At 39.5% G+C, this 24,366-nt stretch overlaps 2 protein-coding genes across 4 annotated transcripts; one reads left to right on the top strand and one right to left on the bottom strand.

The window, feature by feature from the left end:
* The first annotated feature begins 1,870 nt into the window (after nt 1-1,870).
* Nucleotides 1,871-22,746, top strand: LOC143026072 (putative nuclear transport factor 2). Of its 2 annotated transcripts, XM_076186071.1 has the most exons (5): nt 1,871-2,122; nt 14,944-15,015; nt 15,684-15,782; nt 17,293-17,889; nt 20,937-22,746. In XM_076186071.1, the coding sequence occupies exons 1-4, from the start codon at nt 2,012-2,014 to the stop codon at nt 17,407-17,409; spliced, it is 399 nt and encodes a 132-aa protein (XP_076042186.1). In that variant the 5' UTR covers nt 1,871-2,011; the 3' UTR covers nt 17,410-17,889; nt 20,937-22,746. The 2 variants fall into 2 exon arrangements, with proteins under 2 accessions (XP_076042186.1, XP_076042191.1); XM_076186076.1 differs by lacking the exon at nt 17,293-17,889.
* Nucleotides 11,278-14,908, bottom strand: LOC143026055 (uncharacterized). 2 transcript variants are annotated; one of them, XM_076186060.1, is made up of 3 exons: nt 12,252-14,908; nt 11,798-11,974; nt 11,278-11,621 (listed from the first exon to the last, which is right to left on the bottom strand). In XM_076186060.1, exons 1-3 carry the CDS (start codon nt 12,265-12,267, stop codon nt 11,278-11,280), a joined length of 537 nt encoding a protein of 178 aa, XP_076042175.1. In that variant the 5' UTR covers nt 12,268-14,908. The 2 variants fall into 2 exon arrangements, with proteins under 2 accessions (XP_076042175.1, XP_076042167.1); XM_076186052.1 differs by lacking the exon at nt 12,252-14,908 and having other exon boundaries at nt 11,798-12,155.
* Nucleotides 22,747-24,366: the final 1,620 nt, after the last annotated feature.

Here is a 24,366-nt window from a genome sequence, read left to right on the forward strand (position 1 = left end):
TTATCAAATGCCTTATCGAAGTCGAAGTAAATAGCATCAGTTCCGGTGTCAGGACAATGAATATTGTTTACTAGAATCCTGTCGTAGCTGTCCCACAATGCTGAGACGAATTCCTTCACGGAAACCGTGCTGGGTATCATTCATTTGGTTTGTGTCCTCCCGCGTATTTCACAATAGCAGCTTTTACTACCCTTCCAAACACTGCACAAACCTCGTCCTCCACTTTTATTGGTGTCAGTCAGAACTTATTGGCATCACTTTGAATTTTGATTGATTAATTTATTTTATCGTTTCTTCCATCCATGTTCCCGACCGATTGCTCTTTCTGCTTGGTTCGGGATCTGGGTGACTGGGTCAACTTTCTTGGATTATTTATGACTTCCTGTTTAATGGAAGGGGAGTATCTGCCGTATAGACAGCGAATAGTGTGGGTGAACTGATCGTTTCTGTGTTCTTATTAATCATATTCTCGCATCGAGCCCTGTCAGGAATCAACAAATGAGTCTTGTTAGTTCTTTTGGTAATAGTAGATTACGTTTAGCTTCAGCCCATCACGGTTATTCCACGGTGTTGTCGGAATCTATATTGCCTGGATTTGTATATATCTTCCTCTTCGAGACGCTGTCTTAGCCTTAGATTTATTTATTTTTTATTAATATTATCTTTGAAGATATCTTTAGTAGTGTCTCATTTCTGCATGTTATATTTGCAAATTGTGATGTATGTTTACGCACAATAAAGTCGTTATAATTTTAATCACTTATAAAATCCAATGTATACCGAATTAATCTTAGTATTTATCATTCTACATTCTGTCTCACAGTTACTGCATGGAAAGATGGTTTTACAATTCTAGGGGCACGTTATAAAAACAAATTAATTATAATGACGAAAACTATAAAGAAAAAGTGTAAATTATAGACATGAAAATCATGCAAGCAGCAAGCATAAGGCAAATAGCTCAACTAGTAGTATCAACGGCCCAGTATACCAAGTGAGATAGAGAAAATTGAGGACAGAACAAACCATATGGTGTCTTGAAAAAAATACAATTGTATGATACACAATTAGATAGAAATTAAGTACTTGAGACCTTACATTAGAAAGTAATGCATAAACATGTGAATAAAATTGTATAACTCCGGAAGATAACTAGAAATAAATTCAGAAGAAATGCTCATTATGGCTGACAATTTAAAAAAAATTATTTACTTGTTCTTAAAATAAAGTTTGGTACCATTTTAAAAGGCCAAATATGTGAAGAAAGGCTAAGAAAATAAAAAAAATCCAACCTTGGCTATTATACGATCCAAAAACGATATGACAGAAGAAATACTAATCGGGAAATATGTGGATGGATGTAAGGGACTTGAAAAGAAAGCACTACAAGAGGGTTTGACAATAAAACATCAAAGAAAAGAATTAGGTTGAACCTCAGGAAATACTCTTTCTGAAATAGAATATTAGATGATTGATTGGAATATGCTCCCAAATTATTATCAAGGAGTCAAAAACGGTAGAAATATTTGAAAAATGGGAATGGTACATATAGGATAAAGATATTACAATAGTGTTGACCGCCACAACCTAAGATCATGTCTAGATATTGTCTATCTTGATTTAGAATCACGTTTGACTACGTGATTACTGAAGTTTGTGATAGGTAATAATTGGTACGTGGGGTTTTTATTTTTAAATAAAATAATTGAAATGTATAAAATAACATAATTACCTTTGATAATTTGTGTACATTTTGAGGTTTTATTTTGATTCAAGTATAAGGTGAATTCTTTCGTATAATTTCAAGATATACATTATTGTTTTGTCTTTGGCGGGGAGACTGGAACGCCATCTTTTGTTGACATTCGGCCACCTTGCGCATGCGCAGATTTATTTTGAAAACACTGGTGTGGATGACTGGGCGCTAGCCCAAACAGCCGAAAATTTCTTGTGTTGCAGCTCTTCGACATCAAAGTGCGAGCTTTTTCATCGTAGACTAAATAAAACAACGATGACCCTGAATCCACAGTTCCAGCAAATTGGCGAGACATTCGTCAAACAATATTATCTCATTTTCGACGGTGATCGTGATGCTCGGGAGAAGATTGTGAACTTCTATCACGTGAGTTGTAAAAGTTTTTTGACCTATAAATAATGTCTCCTTAATACCCAGGTGGAATATTTTTGAACATCATACAAATTAAGATCATGGCTAGAACCTAGAATATTTTTTTATCCGATTCAAGAAGTAACAATTCTGTGAGAACCATATTTATCCTGAAGAGGGTTTTTCCCATGTCCATTAGTCATTATTGGAGCTAGAAGAAATTGCATGACAGTAGACAAGGAAGTATTACATTAGCAACATTTTTAGACAGACAGTAGCCATAGGATTGGTGTATGCAGCTGCGTATTATTACATATTTATGAAGATTGTCCAGTACCTAAATATATTCTTTAAGTTAAGGGCACATCATAATTTAGAGTATTTGAATACTATATTTAACTTATCCATGTTTCTTATTCTTCATGAAGACATGTTTATTATAATTATACAGTATGTTAGACTACCTTAATTATATTGTCCATTTTTCCCATTAAGATGCAAGGTGATTGTCTTAAACTTTATTTGCTTGTACTAGTTATTGAAGTAATATAAATGTTTTTCAGTGGTCAGAAAGTGTAATTGAAAGCCTGGGTCTTTTGCATACATACCCAGAAAATTTTGATGTTAAAAAAAACTTGTATACAGGTACCTGAGAATGTGACCTGAAAAATGTTACCAGTTATCTTACAGCGCCACCTCAGCGCTATTGCTGTTGAGGTGGTCTACCTAGGATTGGGGCAGTAAGCCTTTGTTGGCTCATGTGGTGCCCCCTCCCCCATTTGCCTTATTAATGGATCAATTTTGGCCTTAAATCCATTCACTGTGTTTGCCGCAACTGCTTCTCTTAGCAGATTGTTGTGGGACAAATGGGGCTAGTCGAAAGTTACGAAACACCCAAAACACTGGTATTTTGGGTGATATTACTCACTCAAAACACCCAATTTGTGACCCAAAACACAAAGAAAACATTGTAGAAGTAAATAATAACAGTAGTATTTTATTAAGGAAAATTGTGTGGTAAATGTGTTGACTAGACATTATTTATTATAATTAAAGAAATCAGAGTTTTGGGTGACACTGCTCATGCTGCTTCGAGTGTTGTGTTTAAAGTGAGGTGGCAGCACAATGCCGTTTCTAAAGACAGTTTACTTGCCAGATGTCTCTTAAGTTAGTTTATTGCTAAAGTGAAAGAAATGAACACTTCTTATGATTCATAAAATTTAGAAATGAATCGCGAACATAAGTGAGGAGCATGGGGAATTCCTCAGGAATGCATGATACAATTCCAGCAGACAGTATCCCAGCCAGTCAAGTAGAACTGCTTTTTGTATTGTATTAAAATAGGACATACATTTTAACTTTTTAATATTTCTAAGTCCCACGAAATAAACTGAAATTGATGCATGCATAATTTGAAAACTGACCTAAAATGTGTATATTGTGAAAGATTAATTCATTACCATGGTTGACTTCATTCAGCCTTTGGTATTCAGCATTTTCCAGGGTTTTTTTCTGGCAATGGATGGTACTTCACTTAGTTAACTTAGTAGAATTTAGAGGGTCTTCCTCAGCTGGTGGTCCACTGCTGCTACCAGTCTGGGAGTCTTCTTTTTGCGAGTCAACAGGAAGATTTGCAGTCATAGCCGTGATAGGTTGTTGGGTTGGCTTAAGTTGGACTTGTCACTGGTGGGTATAACAGGCAAAACTTGTCCAATGTCTTTCAAATCTAAGACAACTTTGAAAACTTCATCTACAGTCAATGGAATAAGAGGGGGGGTGTCAGGAGTCTGACTAGCATCACATTTTGTAACTTGTTCAGAGGAGTCTTCCAGGCTCTGGTGTGAGGCCAGATTCCATTTGATATGGATTCAATTATGTGTGTTCAAGAGATGAACTTGACTTTTTACCAACTTTTTCCAAACATAGGAGAAGAGGCACTAGGTCAGGGGTTCCCAAACTTTTCAGCTCATCGACCCCCTAGTGAAGTTTAAGATTTTCTATAGACCCCCAAACTATTAGTTCACGAATTATGTCAGTTAATTATTATTATTATTTTTATTGTTATTAATGCTAATAATATTATAATTATAGTTATTATCCCTATTATTATTGTTATTATTAATATTATTATTTTTATCATTGTTATTATAATTCTAGTTATCAATGGTGTTATTATCATCATTTTGATCCATTATAAAAGGGCTAAATGACAACATTCATCAAGGTGACGGTATTCCAATAATGATAGACACTTTCACATATACATAAACATGAGTGTTTTAGAATAAATGTTTATATCATATATTCTTTATTATATTGCTATAAGTAATATTACACAAGCTCGTCATCTTGATATTCATTTACGATGTGGTTGTGTGTATGTGAGATTCTCCCAACATGCACAGAATGGGGAGGATTTTTGACTCAGTGAACTGACATGGTTTTTCTTTAAGTTTAGATATTGGTTGGTTGATTATTCTCACTCATTCAGTATGGGAAGAGAACAGGATCATTTCCTGCTAACCATTTAATTATAAAGACTACCTTTTGAACCCATAGCAATCTACTGACCCCCTTTCAAACCCTTGGATGGTTTCATTGAGCCCCTAGTAATCTACTGACCCCCGTTCGACCCCTTGGATGGTTTCATTGACCCCTGGGGGTCGATATCAACCACTTTGGGAACCCCTGCTCTAGGTGGACAAATGTCAGTTCCATTTCAGTTGACTCTCACCCAGCATTAAGGAAGAAGTCGAATAAAGTGATTCGGAGTCCACAATCTTGGTTGAGGGTGCCGATAATCCAGTCTTGACCACATGGTGGGCAGCACATTTGAATTTTTTTGCCCATTTTCATGGGGACTGAAACAACAGTTGAGAGATCAGAATGCAAGGTCATTATTCCCATTCATAGCAGGGTTAATGGATTTTATGATTGTGCCAAGTACTGAGGTCAGTGCTGCCATTGCCCAAACATACAAAAATCCACCTGGAGTAGTACAATCAAGGTACAAATCCTTATAGTCTGGGGACGACCGTATTATAATGTCAGGGTCACTGAGCTTTTCTTGGTAGAGGCACTGAATAAACAGTGCCCATTACCCGAGTTTGAGGCTGGTTGTGTGCCACATACATCTTCACAGCTGTTCATAATTGTTGGCAGAGGGATCCATTGTGAAAGTCAGTGTGAAATTGCTTTTGAAGTAAAGATCCTGCTTCAATGAGTTTTTCAAAGAGCACCCGATCGTGAAAAGGCTACATACCTTTGAGATTATTTGTGAATAAGCATCGGATCCATCTGAAAATCATGTTGGTCACCCTTGTCAGTCAAACATTCTAGACAGATGACCGGAGAATCTGACTTCAAAATTTTCCTTGGGCAACTTTTCAGTCACATTGAAGCCAGTTCATGCATGCTTTACTCAAGATTCAATCTGAGGTGCATTCTTTTTGGCATTTGCAACAAGGCCATTGTTTTTTCAACAAGGCCATTGTGGTTTTTTTTTTTTTTTTTTTTTTTTAATATACATATACCAAGGCTTTTTCCCCCTTACAAGGGAGGTAGCCAAAAAGGAAAAGGCATAAAATCATTCCCACCCATTCCATCCCTGAATGCACTCCACACCCCTCCACCCTCCCTCTCATCTTAGCAACCTCCTGGATGATGAGTCATCCCTGCACCTTGTCCACTGCTCTGGGTCAGAAGCAGTGTCGCAAGACACAGCACATCCACAGCAAGGCTGCTTCATTAAATTGGCGACCACCCCTCTCCATCACCCCATGGATAAAAGGAGAAGACAAGAAGAAATCCCTTTGGGCTGTGTCAAATTTTGCTCACACATACTACCTCACCCCCCATCCCTCCGCCCATTCCACCTCATGCATCACAACATCATCCATATACAACCATTCTCCATTCACCCCTGTCTTCTGTCCTTCCTCTACAGACATTCCCCTCTTCCCCAAAGCGCCCTTCACCCCATCCATCCACCTCATCCTAGGATGTCCCCTCATGTTCACTCCCTCCACATCTGCCTTCCATACCTCTTTTACTAGTCTTTCTTCACTCATTCTTTCCATGTGTCCAAACCATCCTAATACTCTTTCATCAACCCTATCTCCCAACTCCCTTTCCACCCCTGTTCTTCTCCTCACCTCCTCATTTCTCACTCTATCTAGCCTAGTAACCCCCATCATACTTCTCAGACACCTCATCTCAAACACATTCAAACTCTTTCTCTCTTCCTCTCTTATGTTCCATGTTTCTGCCCCAAACAGTGCTGTTGGCACAATCACTACTTCATACAGTCTCCTCTTAACATCCATTCCCAAATGTCTATTCCTCATTACACTCTTCAATCCACCAAGGCATTTACTCGCTTCTCTCTTCCTCTCTTATGTTCCATGTTTCTGCCCCATACAGTGCTGTTGGCACAATCACTACTTCATACAGTCTCCTCTTAACATCCATTCCCAAATGTCTATTCCTCATTACACTCTTCAATCCACCAAGGCATTTACTCGCTTCTCTCAATATATTTTACCTCCACCTTTTCCTACCACATTTGCACCCAAGTATCTAAAACTATCCACTTCCTCCAGTCGCTCTCCTTTAATGCTCTCTTCCAGTCTACTGCCACTTTCACCCCTTGTATATCTCATCACCTTACTTTTACCCACATTTATCTTTAGCTTTCTTCTATCACATACTCTCCCAAACTCTCACCAACTTCCTCAGTCCCTCCTCCGATCCAGCCACAAGCACAGTGTCGTCAGCAAACAACTGCTGGCTCACCTCCCACTTTTCTCCATTTTCTTTAACCATCTCCAATCCCTGACCCACTACCCTTGCATTTACCTCTCGCACTACCCTATCCATGTATAAGTTGAACAGCCAGGGCAACGTAACACATCCTTGACGAAGTCCCACCTTTATATCGAACCACTCACTCTCTCTATTTCTAATCCTGACACAAGCTCTACTACTCTCATAAAAACTCTTGACAGCTCCCAGAAGCTTTCCTCCTATCCTATATATCTGCATAACCTCCCAGTGCCTTTCTGTCTACCCTATCGTAAGCCTTTTCCAGATCCATAAAAGTCCAAAAAACATCCTTCCCCTTTCCTATAGCTTTCTCACATATCTGTCTCACCACAAAGATCTGATCTACACAACCTCTACCCGTCCTAAATCCACACTGTTCCTCACCAATTACTCCCTCTGTTCCTCTCCTAATCCTCTCAATCAAGATCCTCCCATAAGCCTTCCCAACTACACTTAACAAGCTAATCCCTCTGAAACTACTACATTCACACTTGTCCCCTTTTCCCTTGTAAAGTGGAACTATACAGGCACTCCTCCAGTCCTCCGGCACTCTACCATCTCTCCAGCAAACATTAAATAACCTCACCAGCCAGTCCACCATCACTTTACCTCCTTTTTTCAGACATTCTGCATGGTATCCCTCCAGACCAGGTGCCTTGCCTGCTTTCATCATCTTAACAACTGCCTTCACTTCATCCTTCCATATTTCTCCTCCATTTTCCTCACTCATCACTCTCATTTTCTTAGCATTTCCCTCTGCAACTATCTTTCCCTCCCTATCCTCCTTCACATTTAGCAACTCCCTAAAATATTCTGCCCATCTTCCCCTTACTGCCTTCTCTTCCATTATCATCTCTCCATCTGCACCTTTTACCTTTTCTTCTCTACTTGATTCACCTCCTCTTCCTCTCTTAATTTCTTTCCAAAACATCTTTTTATGACTTTCAAAAATTTCTTTTGTGCCCTAGGTAAATGATGGGGGGCCCTTTTGCCTAGGCACTTCGTACACACACATTGGATCCAATAATGTTTGCTATTTATGTGAATCACATGGATGAAGATGTGGAATGTTACACGAGTTTCTTTGCAGACAATGCTAAATTGTTGAGGAAAGTGAAAACTGAAATGGGCTGAATCACTAGAGAGAGACTTGAACAAGGTTTGGAAATGGAGTTAGAAGTAGGAAGTGGACTTCAACATTAAGAAATGTAGCTTAACCCTATATGGACCACATATATTTTGGCCGGACAAAAAAAATCATGCGTTTGTTTCTAGGCTATTATGGACCTGAGGAATGTTATAGATCAGTTTTCCTGGCAATTGCTACATTCTATGCAATAATACAGTACCATGACGAATTAGTCATGTTGGTCACGAGGGAAATGAAATTGGCTAATGATTGTATTATCAAGATTTATTAAATTATTAGAATATAGAAAGCAATTATGTTGCTTATCTCGGCAAAAATGAATATCTTATTGAAAAATTATACTTGAATACAATTTCTTTTGATAGCTTGACATCTTGTTAATGGAAATTAATTGTTTTAAGTATATAAATAATTGAAATATCTTTATATATAATATGGGTTATTACAAAAAATAATATACCTGTTCTTAGCAGTGAAAAACCTGCTGAAAATTGTAGAAATATCATCAATAACACCTTTATTCAATATATTATACTTTAGAAAAGAAAACACCTGAACTCCTCAGTGAGAAATTTGTTGGAAAGGAGGAAAATAATAATTATCATGAAAAAATACAGTGCATGTATTTGTTTGTCTCACTCCTTACACTAGGAAATGAGAGGGAGGGATTCACACTATCTTAAGTATGGAATTGTAAAAAACAGTTGTTTCTCTCATTTAGACACAAACTCACTTTGCACTTGATACACCTGATATTGGTGCGACCCGCACATCCAACTCGTTTGCAGTACAAACGAGGATTTTTCACCTCTGGGAAGTGCCCTACTTTATCTAGTCTCACATCATTCTGGGGCTTGAATTGGCCAACTCTTTGAATTCTTGTTGATGGTGGAGGAGGAGTTCTCTCACTTGAAGATGGACGACCTCGCTTGGGAATATATTTCCCTGCATTGATGAGTGATTCTGAAAAGGACATCCTGAAGGTCAGTAGGGAATGTCTTTTTTCCTGGGGAATACTTTTGGCCTCACAATCTCTTCGGTATACCAGCCATGCCTCATTGATAGTCATGTCAATCATGTGATAGATGAGTCTGTGATAATATTTCTTAGAACGTACCGGGATCCTATATAGTGCTAGAAGACAGTCAGCCAGGTCTACACCTCCCATGTTCTTATTGTACAAATGTACGATGTTAGGCTGTGGAATTTCCACAACTTTCCTCTGTTGTTTGCGGACGACACTGCGCTTGTGGCAGGGTCAGAGGAGGGATTGAGGAAGCTGGTGGCAGAGTTTGGGAGAGTATGTGATAGAAGAAAGCTAAAGATAAATGTGGGTAAAAGTAAGGTGATGAGATGTACAAGGGGTGAAAGTGGCAGTAGACTGGAAGTGAACATTAAGGGAGAGCGACTGGAGGAAGTGGATAGTTTTAGATACTTGGGTGCAAGTGTAGCAGGAAAAGGTGGAGTGAAGGTGGAGGTAGAATGTAGATTGAGAGAAGCGAGTAAATGCCTTGGTGGTTTAAAGAGTGTAATGAGAAATAGACATTTAGGAATGGATGCGAAGAGGAGACTGTATGAAGGAGTGATTGTGCCAACAGCACTGTATGGGGCAGAAACGTGGAACATAAGAGAAGAAGAGAGAAGGAGTTTGAATGTGTTTGAGATGAGGTGTCTGAGAAGTATGGTGGGGGTTACTAGGCTAGATAGAGTGAGAAATGAGGAGGTGAGGAGGAGAACAGGGGTGAAAAAGGATTTGGGAGAGAGGGTTGATGAAAGAATATTAGGATGGTTTGGACACATGGAAAGAATGAGTGAAGAAAGACTAGTAAAAGAGGTATGGAAGGCAGATGTGGAGGGAGTGAACATGAGGGGACGTCCTAGGATGAGGTGGATGGATGGGGTGAAGGGGGCTTTGGGGAAGAGGGGAATGTCTGTTGAGGAAGGAAGGGAGAGGACGGAAGACAGAGGTGAGTGGAGAATGGTTGTATATGGATGATGTTGTGACTGCATGAGGAGGAATGGGCGGGGGGGGGGGGGGTAGTATGTGTTAGTAAATTTTGACGCAGCCCGAAGGGATTTCTCCCCGTCCTCCCTTTATATGCAAAGGGGGACGGAGAGGGGGGGTCGCCGATTAAATGAAGCGGCCTTGCTGTGGATGTACTGTGTCTTGCGACACTGCTTCTGACCCAGGGCGGTGGGCAGGGTTCAGGGATGACCCGTCATCCAGATGGTGCTCAGATGAGAGGAAGGGTGGGAGGGGTGTGGAGTGTATTTAGGGATGAAATGGGTGGGAGTGTTTTTATGCCTTTCCCTTTGTGGCTACCTCCCTTGGAAGGGGGAAAAAGCCTTGGTATATGTATGTATGTCCTCTGACTTCTATCATAGCGTCGTGCAGTGTGAGTTGGATTGCCCTCAGCAAAGGAAGACAATAACGTCACACATTTATTGTCAAACCATTTGACTGTTGTTGCCTGGCTGCCCTCACCAGATAATTTCCATTCCTCAAATGTACCTCTGCCTTTCTTCTTCATGTCAGCGTCCAATGTGAACTTGAGGCCTTGGAGCCGATTTGCCCAGACTGTCCCACAACACCATATATTCCTGTCAGCCAGATGTTCTACAAGTGGTAAAGATGTAAACCAGTTGTCAAAATAAAGTAGGTGATTCTTATTGTTTGGAATGGTCTCAGCCAAGTGTAAGACAATATTAGAGGATGCACCCAGATCTGGAATACCATCTCCATTCACAGGTTGAATTGAACCTGTGTAAGGTATGAAGTCATGAATAAGACCCCCACTGTCTGCAAGAACAAAGAACTTGAAACCCCATTTTCTGGGTTTCATGGGCATGTATTGTTTCATAGAGTGCCTTCCCTTGAAAGGCACCATTTGTTCATCAATGCAGAGGTTTTGTTGCATTGGAAGGTCTTGGAATTTTTTCCGCAAATGGTCTACCATTGGCCTGACTTTGAACAGTTTATCATTGTTTACCTCATCAGTGTTGTCCCGAAGATGTAAGTTGGATTTTATAGTCTCCCATCTGTTGCGACTCATAACTAAAGCAGTATACTCTCTATACCTCCCAAATAATTCACCAGACCAATGGAGACGTGTCTGGGGAGTCCTAATAATGCTGAAATGAATAAGTAGACCTATCCATTGTTCAAGTTCTTGCCTAGTGAGGTTTAGAGGTTTGTTCACATTTTTTGTGTAGCATACAGATTAGACTGATAGACTATCATATCTAAAAAATCAGGAGTGAAAAACTGTGTGAAATACCATAATGGGTTTGACTGTGATGGGTTCAAGTCACTGTTGACTGAAGCTGTTTCATTGCCAGGGACAAAATTTGGTAAAGGTGAAGGGGTGTACTCTGTTTTTCTGGTCCAAAAACGTCTTCTAGATGGCCGAGAAGCTTGTGTACTAGTTGATGGGCGTTCAATAGAATCTTGTATTTCCTCTATTTCTTCTAAGTGACCACTAGGGATGTCAATAATAATTTCGTCAACCCTTTCGTTCACATTGACATCCGGTGGCACCTCTGTAAAATACATAGTTTGATTAAAATTTCAGAAATAATGAACAACTAGGTAAATACACACACACACACATTTTTGGACCTCTCACTGTATTTCTCACGGGTGGGGATGCCAGCAGGCAAGGAAATTATTGGTTTTAGTCCTCACTGTCTTAGTGTAGATAAAAAATACTCCCTACCTTGATCGAAATCACTGAAACTTGGGGTGTGAATGGAGTCTAACTCTACTTCCTCTTCCTCCTCTCCATCAGACTCGTCACTCAACCCATTATCTTGTTCAATTGGCATAATTTCTGAATTTTCCCTGCACATTTGCCTGCTTACAGCTCTTGAGTAAAATGAAGATACGTCAAACCCTGCAAACAAAGGCATACATACAAAAAATATTAGTAATAAACAAATGAATACACAAATACTGATAAGAAATATTGTATGCCCTATGTTGTTGACGAATCCGTCATGTTGGTCATACGTTTCTTTGTGTGCGCCATATGACCAACATGACGGATTTGTCATCGACATAAAATGAGCTATAGTGTCCTTATTTCATCAAAAAAAGAAACAGTATGACATTCTCAGATATCTATAACTATTCCCATTTCAGAAAAAAATTATTTGCAGCATGTAACATACCTGACAACTCCTCCATGATGAAATAAATAGCACCAGAAATACCACGTTTCACACCACTGTTGATGTTATCAGCTGATGATGAACTGCCCAAGGGACTCTCGACCAATCGGCTTCAAGTGTTGTTCTCTCAGAGAGGAAGCCTAGACGAATTCGTCAGGACAGACACACCGGTTATAACTGCTTTTCTATGCCAGTGAGACTCACCCGAAGCTTGACTGACGAATTCGTCAGGTTGGGTTATATAGGGTTAATGGAGGTCGGAAAAGGTAAAAAAAATGTCAGGACAATATACAATTGGAACTAAGAAAGTGGGACCTGAAAAAGACCTGGGAGTAATTATCTCAAATGACTTGTCCTCTGATCAACAAAATTGTCAGAGAATCCTATAACTTACTAAGATCAATAAAAGTAGCGTTTACCTATTTAGACAAAGAAATTATTCAAAAATATTAGTCACACTAATAAGGCCTAGACTGGAGTATGCTGTGGCATTATGGTCACTCAGTACCAAAAAGAATATAAAGAAAATTGAAAGAATCCAGAGAGCAACCATGAAAATGTCTCCAGCACTTTCAAACTTGTCATATGAAGAGAGACTGGGTAAGTTGAAGTTACTGACTTTGGAACAAAGAGAGAGGCAACCTACTGACCATCTATAGAATCATGAAAGGCATGGAAATACTTAATAAAGAGGACTTACTAAATTGGGACAAGAGGATAAGAAAAAAAAAAAAGCATTGTTATAGAAGAGATCTGGAAAAAAAAAGCTTTCAACACGGAGTGGTGGACACTCGGAACAAACTGAAGAAAACAATAGTGTGTGGAAAACCATACACAAATTTAATAGCAAACTAGACACTGCAAGATACAGTGCAGTTGATGATGACATTTGATGTTACCAAAGAGGATTTCCTTACGAGTGAGTGAAGGTCTCTGATGATGCAATGGTTTCATTAAGGATACTGCTGCCCTCAGCTCAGGGTCTGGAGCTGCCACAACATCCTGCCCAGCATGACATTTTTGTCTCTTTTAATGCGTGTTGTGTTTCATGAGTTTCCTCTAGATCGACTGCCTATGTTTGGATCTTTGCTCTCCATTGAGTTTAGTCATTATCTAGTGTTTCAAGAGTACCAGGGTCTATGTTGCATAGAATAACAAATGAACAAGACAGATACACAGTACTACAGTCATACTAAAGTCTGACAAGGACAGTTGAGTAACTCAAAATGACTGACAAGCAGTGTATAAATTAACATAATGCTTTTTTTTTGTGGTGGAAATTATTTCTGCTACATTATATATGAAAGTATTGTCACTCACCAAAGAAATGAGTTTTTCCATGCCAACAAGTAATCCCTATGCTGAACCACTGACAAGTGACTCGCCATCTTGTTTTTTATGCAAATTGTTTGGTTGATATGAAAAATGAGGATTGTATTGCTGGTACCTCAAAATTAGCTTGTTTATCAGATTGGGTCACCTTGTTTCAGAATATTTGGACCTGACATGCTTGAAGTTCAGCAGATTTAGACAAATAAGGACATAATTAATCAGGAAATAAAAGCTTTAAGTGATATATAATTGTCGGTAGAGGACCACAAAACATTTAAAAGCGTACAAAATAACTACTTATCACAGTGTTGTTATTGAGTGGTGTTAGCCACTTGTCAGTGGTTTGGCACAGGGCAGAGACAAAATTGCTTCTTTAGTGAGTGAAAATAACCTCCATATCATGTAGCAGAAATAATTTTCACCACAAAAACAAACATGTTTGTTTATATGCTGCTTGTCGGTCCAAACATGTTACTTGCCAGTCTTTAGTATGAACCGAGTTCTATGCTAGAACACTCATCCATCTCCGTATATCGCATAAACTGAACATAAAAAAAACTTCAGCATACTACTACTTAGTACATTGTTTAAAAACCAATCACCAGTACACAGTACATCAACTCAACAATAAATTTACACGAATCACTAAACAAGATCTTCATAACAGACCACCAAATGCAGCACTTCATCTACTCCATCATCAACCCCCAGACACCACACTGACATGTTTGTGTTCAGGGCACCATCCACCATTAAAACCATATCAGTGGAGAATGGGAGGACCCAAAACTTATCCTACAATGCTCCACAATAATGATCCATTGACAACAACACATTATCCCTTACCTGAATGACTGAGAAATCCACTTAGAGGCTGTAGCTGGTTACCTGGGAGTTGTGCATCTCCTGCAAGAGAGACCTGGTGTGACAGATTGACTGTGATGTCAAAATTTTCAGTAAAACTTATCAACACAATGATAGACCCAGTGCTTATAATAGAATGTGAATGATGAGGGTGAGTAGGTCACATTTGCCAGAACATGAATACAAACTTGCCAAGAATATGACCATATAGATATATATAATATATAAAAAACATGTAGTTTTACTAATTTATGTAATAGCTGCACTTGCTGAAGGTAGCATCATTTTGCATTTACCATGTATTTGGAATGAAGAGCATTTATTGAAAATATAACTTTGCTGTTAAGAGTAATTTAGAACCCGTGATTTGTTCCATTTCTAATTTTAACTTTGGTATATATATATATATATATATATATATACTAGAACTTTGTTGAAGACAGAGAAGCTGTACTATATATGAAACACATGCTAATGCAACCATGTTCTGTTTCAGGCTGATATGTCTTTGATGTCTTTTGAAGGGTCTCAAGTTCAAGGAGCAGCTATGATTCTTGAGAAGGTTAAGGTAAGAAAAAAAAAGTTACAAGTAGTGTCAGTTTACAAGGGTAAAGGTAGCTTGAATGTAGGATCTATATAGGTAATTAGCTTTTTCTAGCATCCTTGGTCAAGTGGATGGGAGGTTTGTATTACAAAAGGTAATAGGAGAAACGAGTAAAAGATTGGTGCAATTTGTGTCAAGGAACAGGTGGTGTTCAGACTTATTAACAATTCAGAAGACCTGAAATGGAAGAGATTGTGCTTGTTTTATGGCTCTGGATAAGGTGTATAATTGGGTAGATAGGAAAGGGTTTTGAGAGACCAAAACTATGGAGTTGGTAGAAGAAATTTAGGAACAGTTAAGAATTTTATGATAGGTGGGCATGTATGATGGTAGCAATAAGAAATGTTAAATGTCTTAAGATAAATACTGGGCAAAAAGCAGGAATAAGAAAGTGTGGTTTTGCAGCCTTGTCTCTAACCTAAGCAGTTAAGTGTGTATGTGTGGTCCTTCATCCATGATATGCTAAGATGGGAAGGATAATGAAAGGGGTTATGGGTGTGTATGCTTTGACTGCCTTCCCCCTTGTAAGGGGGAAAAGTCCTCTGTATGCATGTGTGTGTGTGTGTGTTAATTATGGAAAATTTTCTATTATCAGCTCCTTCAACCTTGTGTTTTCATGCTTGTTTTGGCAGGCACTATCATTCCAGAAGATTCAGAGAGCCATCACCACACTGGATTGTCAACCTACCTTTGATGGAGGTGTCTTAGTAAACATTCTTGGTCAGCTAAAGGTAAGAGAGATCATGAAAGATTTATTGTATGTATAGATTTCATTACAGATCTGGGAGATGGTAACAGAAGAATTGGTGTCCCTCCAAGGCTCAAAATCTTTTTCACTTTTATTTTTTAATTATGAATTTCATTTATCTTATCTCAAACCCAGAAGCAAGTATACAAATGTTTTGCCTATTCATTGAAGTTTAAACACAACTTGGGACAAGACCTCAAACTATCACCTAAAACATCAAAGACCAGAAGCAGTATTGTCTCTGGAACCTTATTACATGGCTCTTAATTATATCTACAACCTGGATTAGACCATACACGATTGTCATCTCAAAAACAAACAAACCACGAGAATGTTCAGCATTGGACAGATCTCTCACATTCTTATCTAGCATATAGAGGCATTTGGAAAGCATCAAAACTCGTGTACATCTACAAAGAGCCAACATGGATTCAGAATACTACTTCACCAGTGTTATGCACACACCAAAAGGAACAGATGATGGGTACCAACTAATGCTGGTCCTGCAAGATAGATGGGAGTTGTCCATTTTCAAAACCCAAACACCTCATCACTTCTAGCAAGAGATGCAACCCTGAGGGACTGACACTCGGAGTTTAGATTGAGGTCTCTTGCAACTTCATATATATTTCTTGCACCTATTCACATGTGGAGACCTAATAATTGGTGACTTTTCTCCTACTACTACTTCCAGCCAATTACAGAAACAGTCCCACACCAGTACAACAAACAGGCTAAAGTTTCTTCCCAGAGAGATCTCTGGGAGGGCCTGAGGATTAGTGCCTATCTCTGTAGAGGCTGTGGAACTCCTGGCGAGTTAAACTTGAGGCAACCATTATTATTCACACACCAAACACAAATAGTAATGCTCCAAATTCCTCCTGTCAGAGGTGGTTAGGACTGTGCCTTCCTGCAAAGTACTTTTTGAAGCAGGGAATTTAATGTAGCATGCCCTTACCATGAACATATTCACCACCACCACATGTAGCAGTGCCTCAACTTGTTCAGCCAGAGACCGTCCCCTAATAATTAACAGGGAAAGAGCATTTGCAATACTAGAGAATTGTCCACCCTCTTCTCGGAGGGAAATAATCACCAACATCAATGTTGCCAACAAATCTAAATGCCACAATCCAGGCCTGCATCCTTGATTCTATTCAGTGACACCACATTCCTGAGCCTACTTGGCCCAGTGAGTCACCACAAGGAGCTAAGATGAGAGGGAGGAAAGGGTGGTGGATGGGAGTGAAATAGGTAGGAGCAGGTACTTGTCTCTTGACTTGGTCCCCTTCCTTATAGAGGGGGGCCATTGGTATATCGACAAATAGTTTTTTAATCGAATGTTTCTCGGTAAAATCTTTCTGTGTGCCACACTGGAGCGGAGGTAGCCTTTTATCACCATAGATCATGTGGTTGTCCTTTTATCAGTGCACTGATCTTGAAAAGCCGTTTTACTTTACAATTGCAGTCCATATAATTTACTTCTCCTACAGATGGATGACGACCCACCTCATGGCTTCAATCAGACGTTTGTGCTGAAGCCCCTGGGCGACTCCTTCTTTGTACAGCACGACATGTTTCGCCTGGCCATCCACAACACCGTTGTATGAGGCCGGATCAGGCTTTCATACTTCACCACAATCACTCCACCATTCAACATTTCTCTTCAGTTGGCTAAGATCATTAACATGGTTTGCTGCAGCCCGTAGGAAGGTGGATGCCCATGATCCACTGACTGCAGCAGCCTCAACAGCAACACTTAGTATAAATTTATCAACATGGACCACCATCGTGACCACAGTTCCTTGCTATTCAGAACTCCGTGGTATCAGGATGAGTGGACAGTTAGTCTACAACCTTATCACAACATTTAATATCATTCATGCCTTGCAAAGCTACATTCTTTTTTTAACATTTGAAAACATTCAGCGCCATCATAACCCCATCAGCTGTAGTCATATATTACTAGAACACCACTACTTATTTCTGGTTACCACAACTTTAGTTCTTACAAATTTGTTTGTTTTTTGTCTTACACCTGTGCTTCATCACCTGGCAGCGGCTGCAGCGGTATTTGTGACCGGGTCTAGGTTTGTTTTTCTTTGTGGCTCTATGTGCTTTTGCTTCTTTTTGGCCTTGTTTTCCTTGTGTCTAGTATTCTGACCCAATGCCCCATAGCCTGTAAAACCTTTCAGAGTGTATATGTTTACATGTATAACTCTGTAATTATGTATAGATTCGGTTTTGTCAAGTTTTTGCTCCATGATTCGTTAACTCTGTTTAGAATGTTTTCCTAACAGTATAATTGTGCAATTGTTTTGTGTGGTGAAACAAAAAAGTACTTGTTTCAAAGAATGGTGATGCTGGACATATGTCTGGAGTGAAGCTTTTTGAAGAACTACTTGGCTGGCTACTATTTAAAGAAGGTCGTGGCAGTTTACAGTGGGAAGTGTTGTTTGTTGTGGAGTTGCATGCGAGTGGACCTGCATGTGTTGGTCTTTTAGATTGGGCATCAGAGATCCATACATACATATACCAAGGGTTTTTTCCTCCTTACATGGGAGGTAGTTAAAGGCATAAATCCACTCCACCCATTTCATCCTCACTCCACTTCCATTCACCACCCCTCCCTCTTTTCTTGGCTCCTCCTGGATGACAGGTCATCCCAACATCTTGCCCACTGCCCTGGGTCAGAAGGAATGTAGCAAGATGTCACACATTCAGAGCAAGGCCATTTCATTTGATTGGTGACACCCCTCCCCCCCCTGCAGAAAAAGAGAAGATGGGGAGAAATCCCTTTGGGCTGTGTCAGAATATTATTCTCACATACTCTCTAACCCTCCACCCACTCCTTTCCATGCATCACAGCATCATCCATATACAAACATTCTCCACTCATCCCTATCTTCTGTCTTCCTTCCTTCAACAGACATGCCCCTTTTACCCCATCCATCTCATCATTGGTTGCCCCCTCTGTACCTTCCACACTTCCTTTTACTAATTTTATTTATTCTTTCCATGTGTCTAAACCATCCCAATACTCTTTCATCAACCCAGTCTCCAAACTTCTTTTCCACCCCTGCTCTTATCTTCACCTCCTTGTTTCTCACTCTACTGAGTCTAGTAGCCCCTACCATACTTATCAGGCATTTTATCTCAACACATTTAAACTCTTCCTCTCTTACGTTCCATGTTTCTGCACCATACAGTGCTGCCTACATACAGTGGGCATCAGATGTCCACTGATAATCCTCAAATGTCATTGTCATCCATGTAGTCTCGGTACTCTTGTATCAGTCATGTTATTTTCCCACCACTTAACATGAAAGAACAGACAGCTTGATGGGGACATGTAACTTGCTTTGTACATGGTTGGATTACACTAGTTAGAATAATGGATCAATGATTGGTTCCTGGAGAAGCTTCAAAATGGACATCAGACACCTCCCTGTTGCTCATCTTTGAGACCCATCAGTTTCCTCTACTCTGTTTGTAGATACAGTTCCAAGGGGTCTGTCTACAACCTGGATTATAGATATCCCACTGCATTTCCTCTACCTTTTTCTTACAAAGAAATCAACTGCTCCCCTCTTAGTAATATACGAAGCTGATGACAGAAATGATCCCACTCCGGGCCAAAATCTCGCGGGCAGCATTAGCTGCCAGACGTACGATGTTGCGTCATAATACTTGCATCATAAATAATAGTCACCGCTTATATCGATCGTTCTCTCTTTCACCCGTGAATTTTGATAACCATAGAAAATGTGATGAAGCCAGTTTAGAGAGTATGTCAGTTACGCAGGGACAACTACAATAAATATAATCAAGACGCTGGTATGGCAGCCTCATGTATCCACTTGCTCCCCATGCCGCCTACGTAGGCGGCACCGTATGGAAGGGGTTAATACAATGCAGATATCACTCCAAAGTCATAGGTTCTCTTTATTTCCTTGGTTGTTGGTAATCATGCTGTGGAGGCATAGTCAAGTACAGTTGTTACAAGTTGTTTGTACACTGGGATTAATGGTCTTCTCTGCTGGCCAAATCTTTGTATGTTTAGTTCTTGTTTGTTTTCACTGAATCCTGTGTGTGTGGACTTTTGAGTGTGTGCATATCAGAAGTAAGGTTTAGGGTTTTTGTCCAGTGGTGTTCCAGTCTTTGAAAAACCTATTGTGACCCTTGTCTGACACTATGCTGAATAAAAGTATCTATTATCAGCAAGAACAGTACCTTCATAGTGTATTCTGTGTGTGAAGCGTTGATAGACCTTGTAATTGCATTAGATTGCTTTTGCTTAGGTTTAGATTTTTTTTGTTTTGCTTTGATGCTAGAGTTGCTCAGTAGGTGACTAAACATTTAGGTCCCAGGTTTTTAGTGGCCAGGTTTGGTCACTGTGAGAGTCATCCACCAAACCATCATTAGAACTTCAGTTCTGCTTTCGCTGTTTGTATTAGTGAATTTTGTTTTCCCAGATTTGTCGTAGACTTGTGATTTCCTTTGTATGTTTTTTTTTTTTTTCCCCTTTTATTTTTATAGTTGACCCTAATCCAAAGATTTGGATATTTTTATATCCCTAAAGCATGATGCTGAACCACAATATGTTTTTCTTGACGATCTATATATTTGTTCCTTACATGCATGACAGATATTGACATTATACAGTTACTACCTGGGACCAGTGGCATTCTCACTTGCTAGTGGTGGTTCTGCAAAGTAGATTTAACAAGAGGACAAGTACCACCCATCATCAAAACTCGTTAACCCGCGTATAGAAACAAGAGGACTGGTATTCAGTATTACCTCCACCTTTTCACATAAAGAGGTCTAACAACCAGCAGTTGCGCTCCTTCAGCGACGACAAACTGTTGACATAGAAATTAGTACACACTAACATGGGCAACAACTTAAAGATTGTACTCAATGAAATTTATGAAAATTCCCAGGGATAGTTGCCAGCCACTGATTAGTGGCTTCCAGTTAGTGAAACTTGAGGCAACAATTATTATTATTAAGATAGTTACTGCCTCATCTATTGATTTCATGATGGGTTGGCAAATTTATGTTGTAATTTTCATTATATAAATTGCTTGCTGTGGTTGGGGCCCCTCTTACACTCAATCTTTTCTCATTTCAGATGGATGAAGACCCGGTCCATGGCTTTGCGCAGACTTTTGTGTTGAAACCGCTTAACGATTCCTTCTACATTCAGCATGACTCTTTTCGGCTCGTCATTCACAATGCCTAGGGTAAAAATGAAGTGCTCACTCGTTCATTATTCGCAGAGCACCAGGTGTCCAACATTGGGTTCTTTTATCAAAAACCTCATTGAACTGCAGGTGTTAGGTTTGAGTATTTGCTTTAGACAGCCAGGTGTTGCAGGCCTGTTTAGTTTAATTGTACCTTTGGGCCTTTGTTGGCAGCAGTTTTACTATAGGAATTGGAGGGGGCCATGTGAAAATTTGAAAAGATGACGCTCTCTCTCTTCATTTAGGAGTGACAGTGATGGCAAGAGAAGGTTATTAGTCTGGTATGCCATCATTATAAGGGCATGGATGAAGTCAGGTCACTTGAGTATTGTTGGAGAAGATAAGGTGGATTAGATATACCGTAATTTTTTATGTGTTGCGTTTTCATGTCATCATGTACTGTGGAAAGTAGATAGAAAATGAAAACCTTTAAGAAATGTTGTTCAAGAACATACGCTTAATGTTGGCGGCCAGAAGCTAACTTGTGATTATTTCAGCTCAATGGCAGTTTCACAGGATGATAGCCTTTCAACACTTAATCTGATTGTTGTGCTTTAAGATTATTTTACCTGCCCCTCTTATTGTTAAGATTTCATGAATTGGTTGCAAAGGCCATGAGCATAAGTGGTTATTTGTTATTAATATATATGATGATATTGTAACTTAAGGCTTGACTTTACCAAGGGTTTCAGTTGCAGAACTGAAACAAAGAAGTGTGCAGAACTAAACAGAACTCCAGATCAATATTGATCATAAAGTAGGCTTTGAAATGAAGGAATCAAAAATGCCCTTGGGGTGGTGGTCAAGAAAGGGAGTAAGAATGATGGAAAATGACCCATTTCATGTCGGTTAAAGTGGCTTATGTTAGTATTGTTTGCATGAATTGCAGTTTGTGATGCCTTTCACCCGTTTGCAGCATTTTGTGATCATAGTCATGTATAGCTGCTGCCAGGTAATTATATTTCATAAGGGGGACCCCCCCCCCACTCCCTCCATTCATATTGAAAGGTTGAAAATAATGGATTAATCCTTCACTGCAGTTTACAACCGTTTACTCAAACAACTTTATTTAACAAGGACAAATCCCCCTATTGCAGCAAAAAGGGTTAAGTTTGTTGATGTGTAAAATAGTTCTGTTAGTTTGGAAAATGAAATATACTAAATATTCTCTGCATGTGCAACAAGCCACAGGAAACTGGTGAGAGAAATGGGGGAGGTGTTAAGTTATAACTTTTTGTTTGCCCTAAGCTAAATCTCTCTACCCTTCTAAAGTTCAGAAGAACTGCATCCATTACAGTGATTCACCATTTTGCTATTACTGCCTTGAAGTAAGAAGAGTGGGTAGGTTAAGACATTTTCATTTTACCCAATAGATTATACGATGGTATGGAACCATCACAAGGGTCAACTTACAGGTTTTGCTGTGAGTAGGAGAGGCCACTGTCATTGAATGGGAAAGAGCTCAGTGATGGTTTTGGAAAACTATCCCTTCACAAAATATGGAATCCTTTTACTACCTTTTATTTTACCTATGGAATTCCATTCAGTCAGTTGTCCCATGATCAGTTGATAGGTTTTCCTATTTGCACTTTTTTTCTCTCTCTCTCCTCCAGAAATTTGTGACCCCCTTCCTTATTCAACCTTAGTGTTTTAAGATGCCAAGTTTAATACATTGTTTAATTAAAAGATATTCTTACATTTGTTTAATATCATTCCATCCTTGTAAATTGGGGTTTTGTAGATGCAAGAAGAAAGGAATATATTTGGACAATTTAAGATTGATTAAGACACCTTTAGTGTCTTAATGACCAGGAGCTACTTCAATTCAATCAATCAGTTGCCTCAGGTCTTGTGCAAGAGACCTATGGCCACCAGGCAGGCCCATAAGTCACATGAGGGGCTGTGGTGATGGACATGCCCATTGTTGCCCTTTAGAACAGGAATGCGAGGAGAGGAAGTACCCAGACCTAGATGACGAAAGGCAAATGCCTGCACAATATCCCCTCCTCTTCAGGGAGGTGCAGCACAAGTCTGGTGGGGATACTTGGGGTCTCCAGATTGGGCCCAGAAATTGTTGGTTGGGAGATGAAAAGCTTTCCAGGGCCACTCGTACTAAATAGGTCTTGTATGAACGTGACAAAAATCACTTAACAGGCAGGACCCATTGTTAACAGGTACATCCTTATTGGCAAACTGGGCAATTCCTCACAAAGGTGAGGATTACTGTAGTGTCACAGTAAATGCATGAGCTACTGGGCACCCTATAAACATAGAACTCCACTAAATGTATATATAGGAAAACCCAAAATTATCTTGCCAAAAGCTGTGTGGTAAGGTGTGATTATATTGTCAACCTATAAATCAACCATCAGCCCTATAACTAATAGTACAGGAATTCCTATTGGACAATCACCTATAGGTCCAACTGCATCACCTCGTGTGTTTGATTAATGTGCCACAGAATAAGAATAAGCATGGTCTGAGCAGAGGTCTTGAACATTAAGCACCTGAAGAAGATGTGATTTACATTTACAACATAGGAACCCTTGCAGAAGACCACAAGCCAGAGAGGTTAATGGAAGAACTGGAATATCATGGGATTAAATATGGCCTAAAGGGAGAAGAAAAAGATTGTGCAGATACAAGCCCGTCACTATTTTACTGGAGGTAAAATGAAGGAAAGATCCTGTGGAGTAGGATTCAGGATTAACTGGTAGCACTTCAATTTCTCAGTTAATGGAAGAACTGGAATATCATGGGATTAAATATGGCCTGAAGGGAGAAGAAAAAGATTGTGCAGATACAAACCCGTCACTATTTTACTAGAGGAGCCACGATATGAGGGAGGGAGGGATGGTGAATGAGAGTAGAGTATGTGGGGATGAAATGGGTGGGTGTGGATTTATGACTTTGGCTACAGTGCATTAGTCCCAAGAATAAAGGTAACGAGAGCACTAGGTTTCATTGCTAGAACAGTTACAAATAGAAGTGCAGAGGTAATTATCAAACTATCTGGCATTAGACCCATCCTTGACTGTGCGGTACAGTTTTGGTCTCCATCCTATAGAATGGACATCAATCAGTACAAGGAGAATTACCAAAATGATACATGGGCTCAGAAATTTAACTTACAAGGAGAGGTTTTAACAAGGGTGACACAAACAAGGTCATCATATTAAGACAACAGGGCAGGAGTTGCAGTATTTAAATTTGACAAATTTAGATTTAAGAAGAGTGGACAAGAACTAGTTTACTAATAGGGTGGTCAACAAATGGAATAGACTTAGTAACCATGTAATGAGTGCTAAAACTATTGAT

The sequence above is a fragment of the Oratosquilla oratoria genome, chromosome 1, assembly GCF_046742065.1.
Source record: "Oratosquilla oratoria isolate Oo_2021 chromosome 1, ASM4674206v1, whole genome shotgun sequence".
Classification (NCBI taxonomy): domain Eukaryota; kingdom Metazoa; phylum Arthropoda; class Malacostraca; order Stomatopoda; family Squillidae; genus Oratosquilla; species Oratosquilla oratoria.

Bases quoted from the DNA above. Each gene is read 5' to 3' on its own strand.
- LOC143026072 (XM_076186071.1), top strand. From the start codon at position 2,012: ATGACCCTGAATCCACAGTTCCAGCAAATTGGCGAGACATTCGTCAAA. The intron at 2,123-14,943 runs GTGAGTTGTAAA...GTTCTGTTTCAG, and splicing joins AGATTGTGAACTTCTATCAC to GCTGATATGTCTTTGATGTC. The intron at 15,783-17,292 runs GTAAGAGAGATC...CTTCTCCTACAG, and splicing joins ACATTCTTGGTCAGCTAAAG to ATGGATGACGACCCACCTCA.
- LOC143026055 (XM_076186052.1), bottom strand. From the start codon at position 12,140: ATGTCGATGACAAATCCGTCATGTTGGTCATATGGCGCACACAAAGAA. The intron at 11,622-11,797 runs GTAGGGAGTATT...TGTATTTTACAG, and splicing joins TTTCAGTGATTTCGATCAAG to AGGTGCCACCGGATGTCAAT.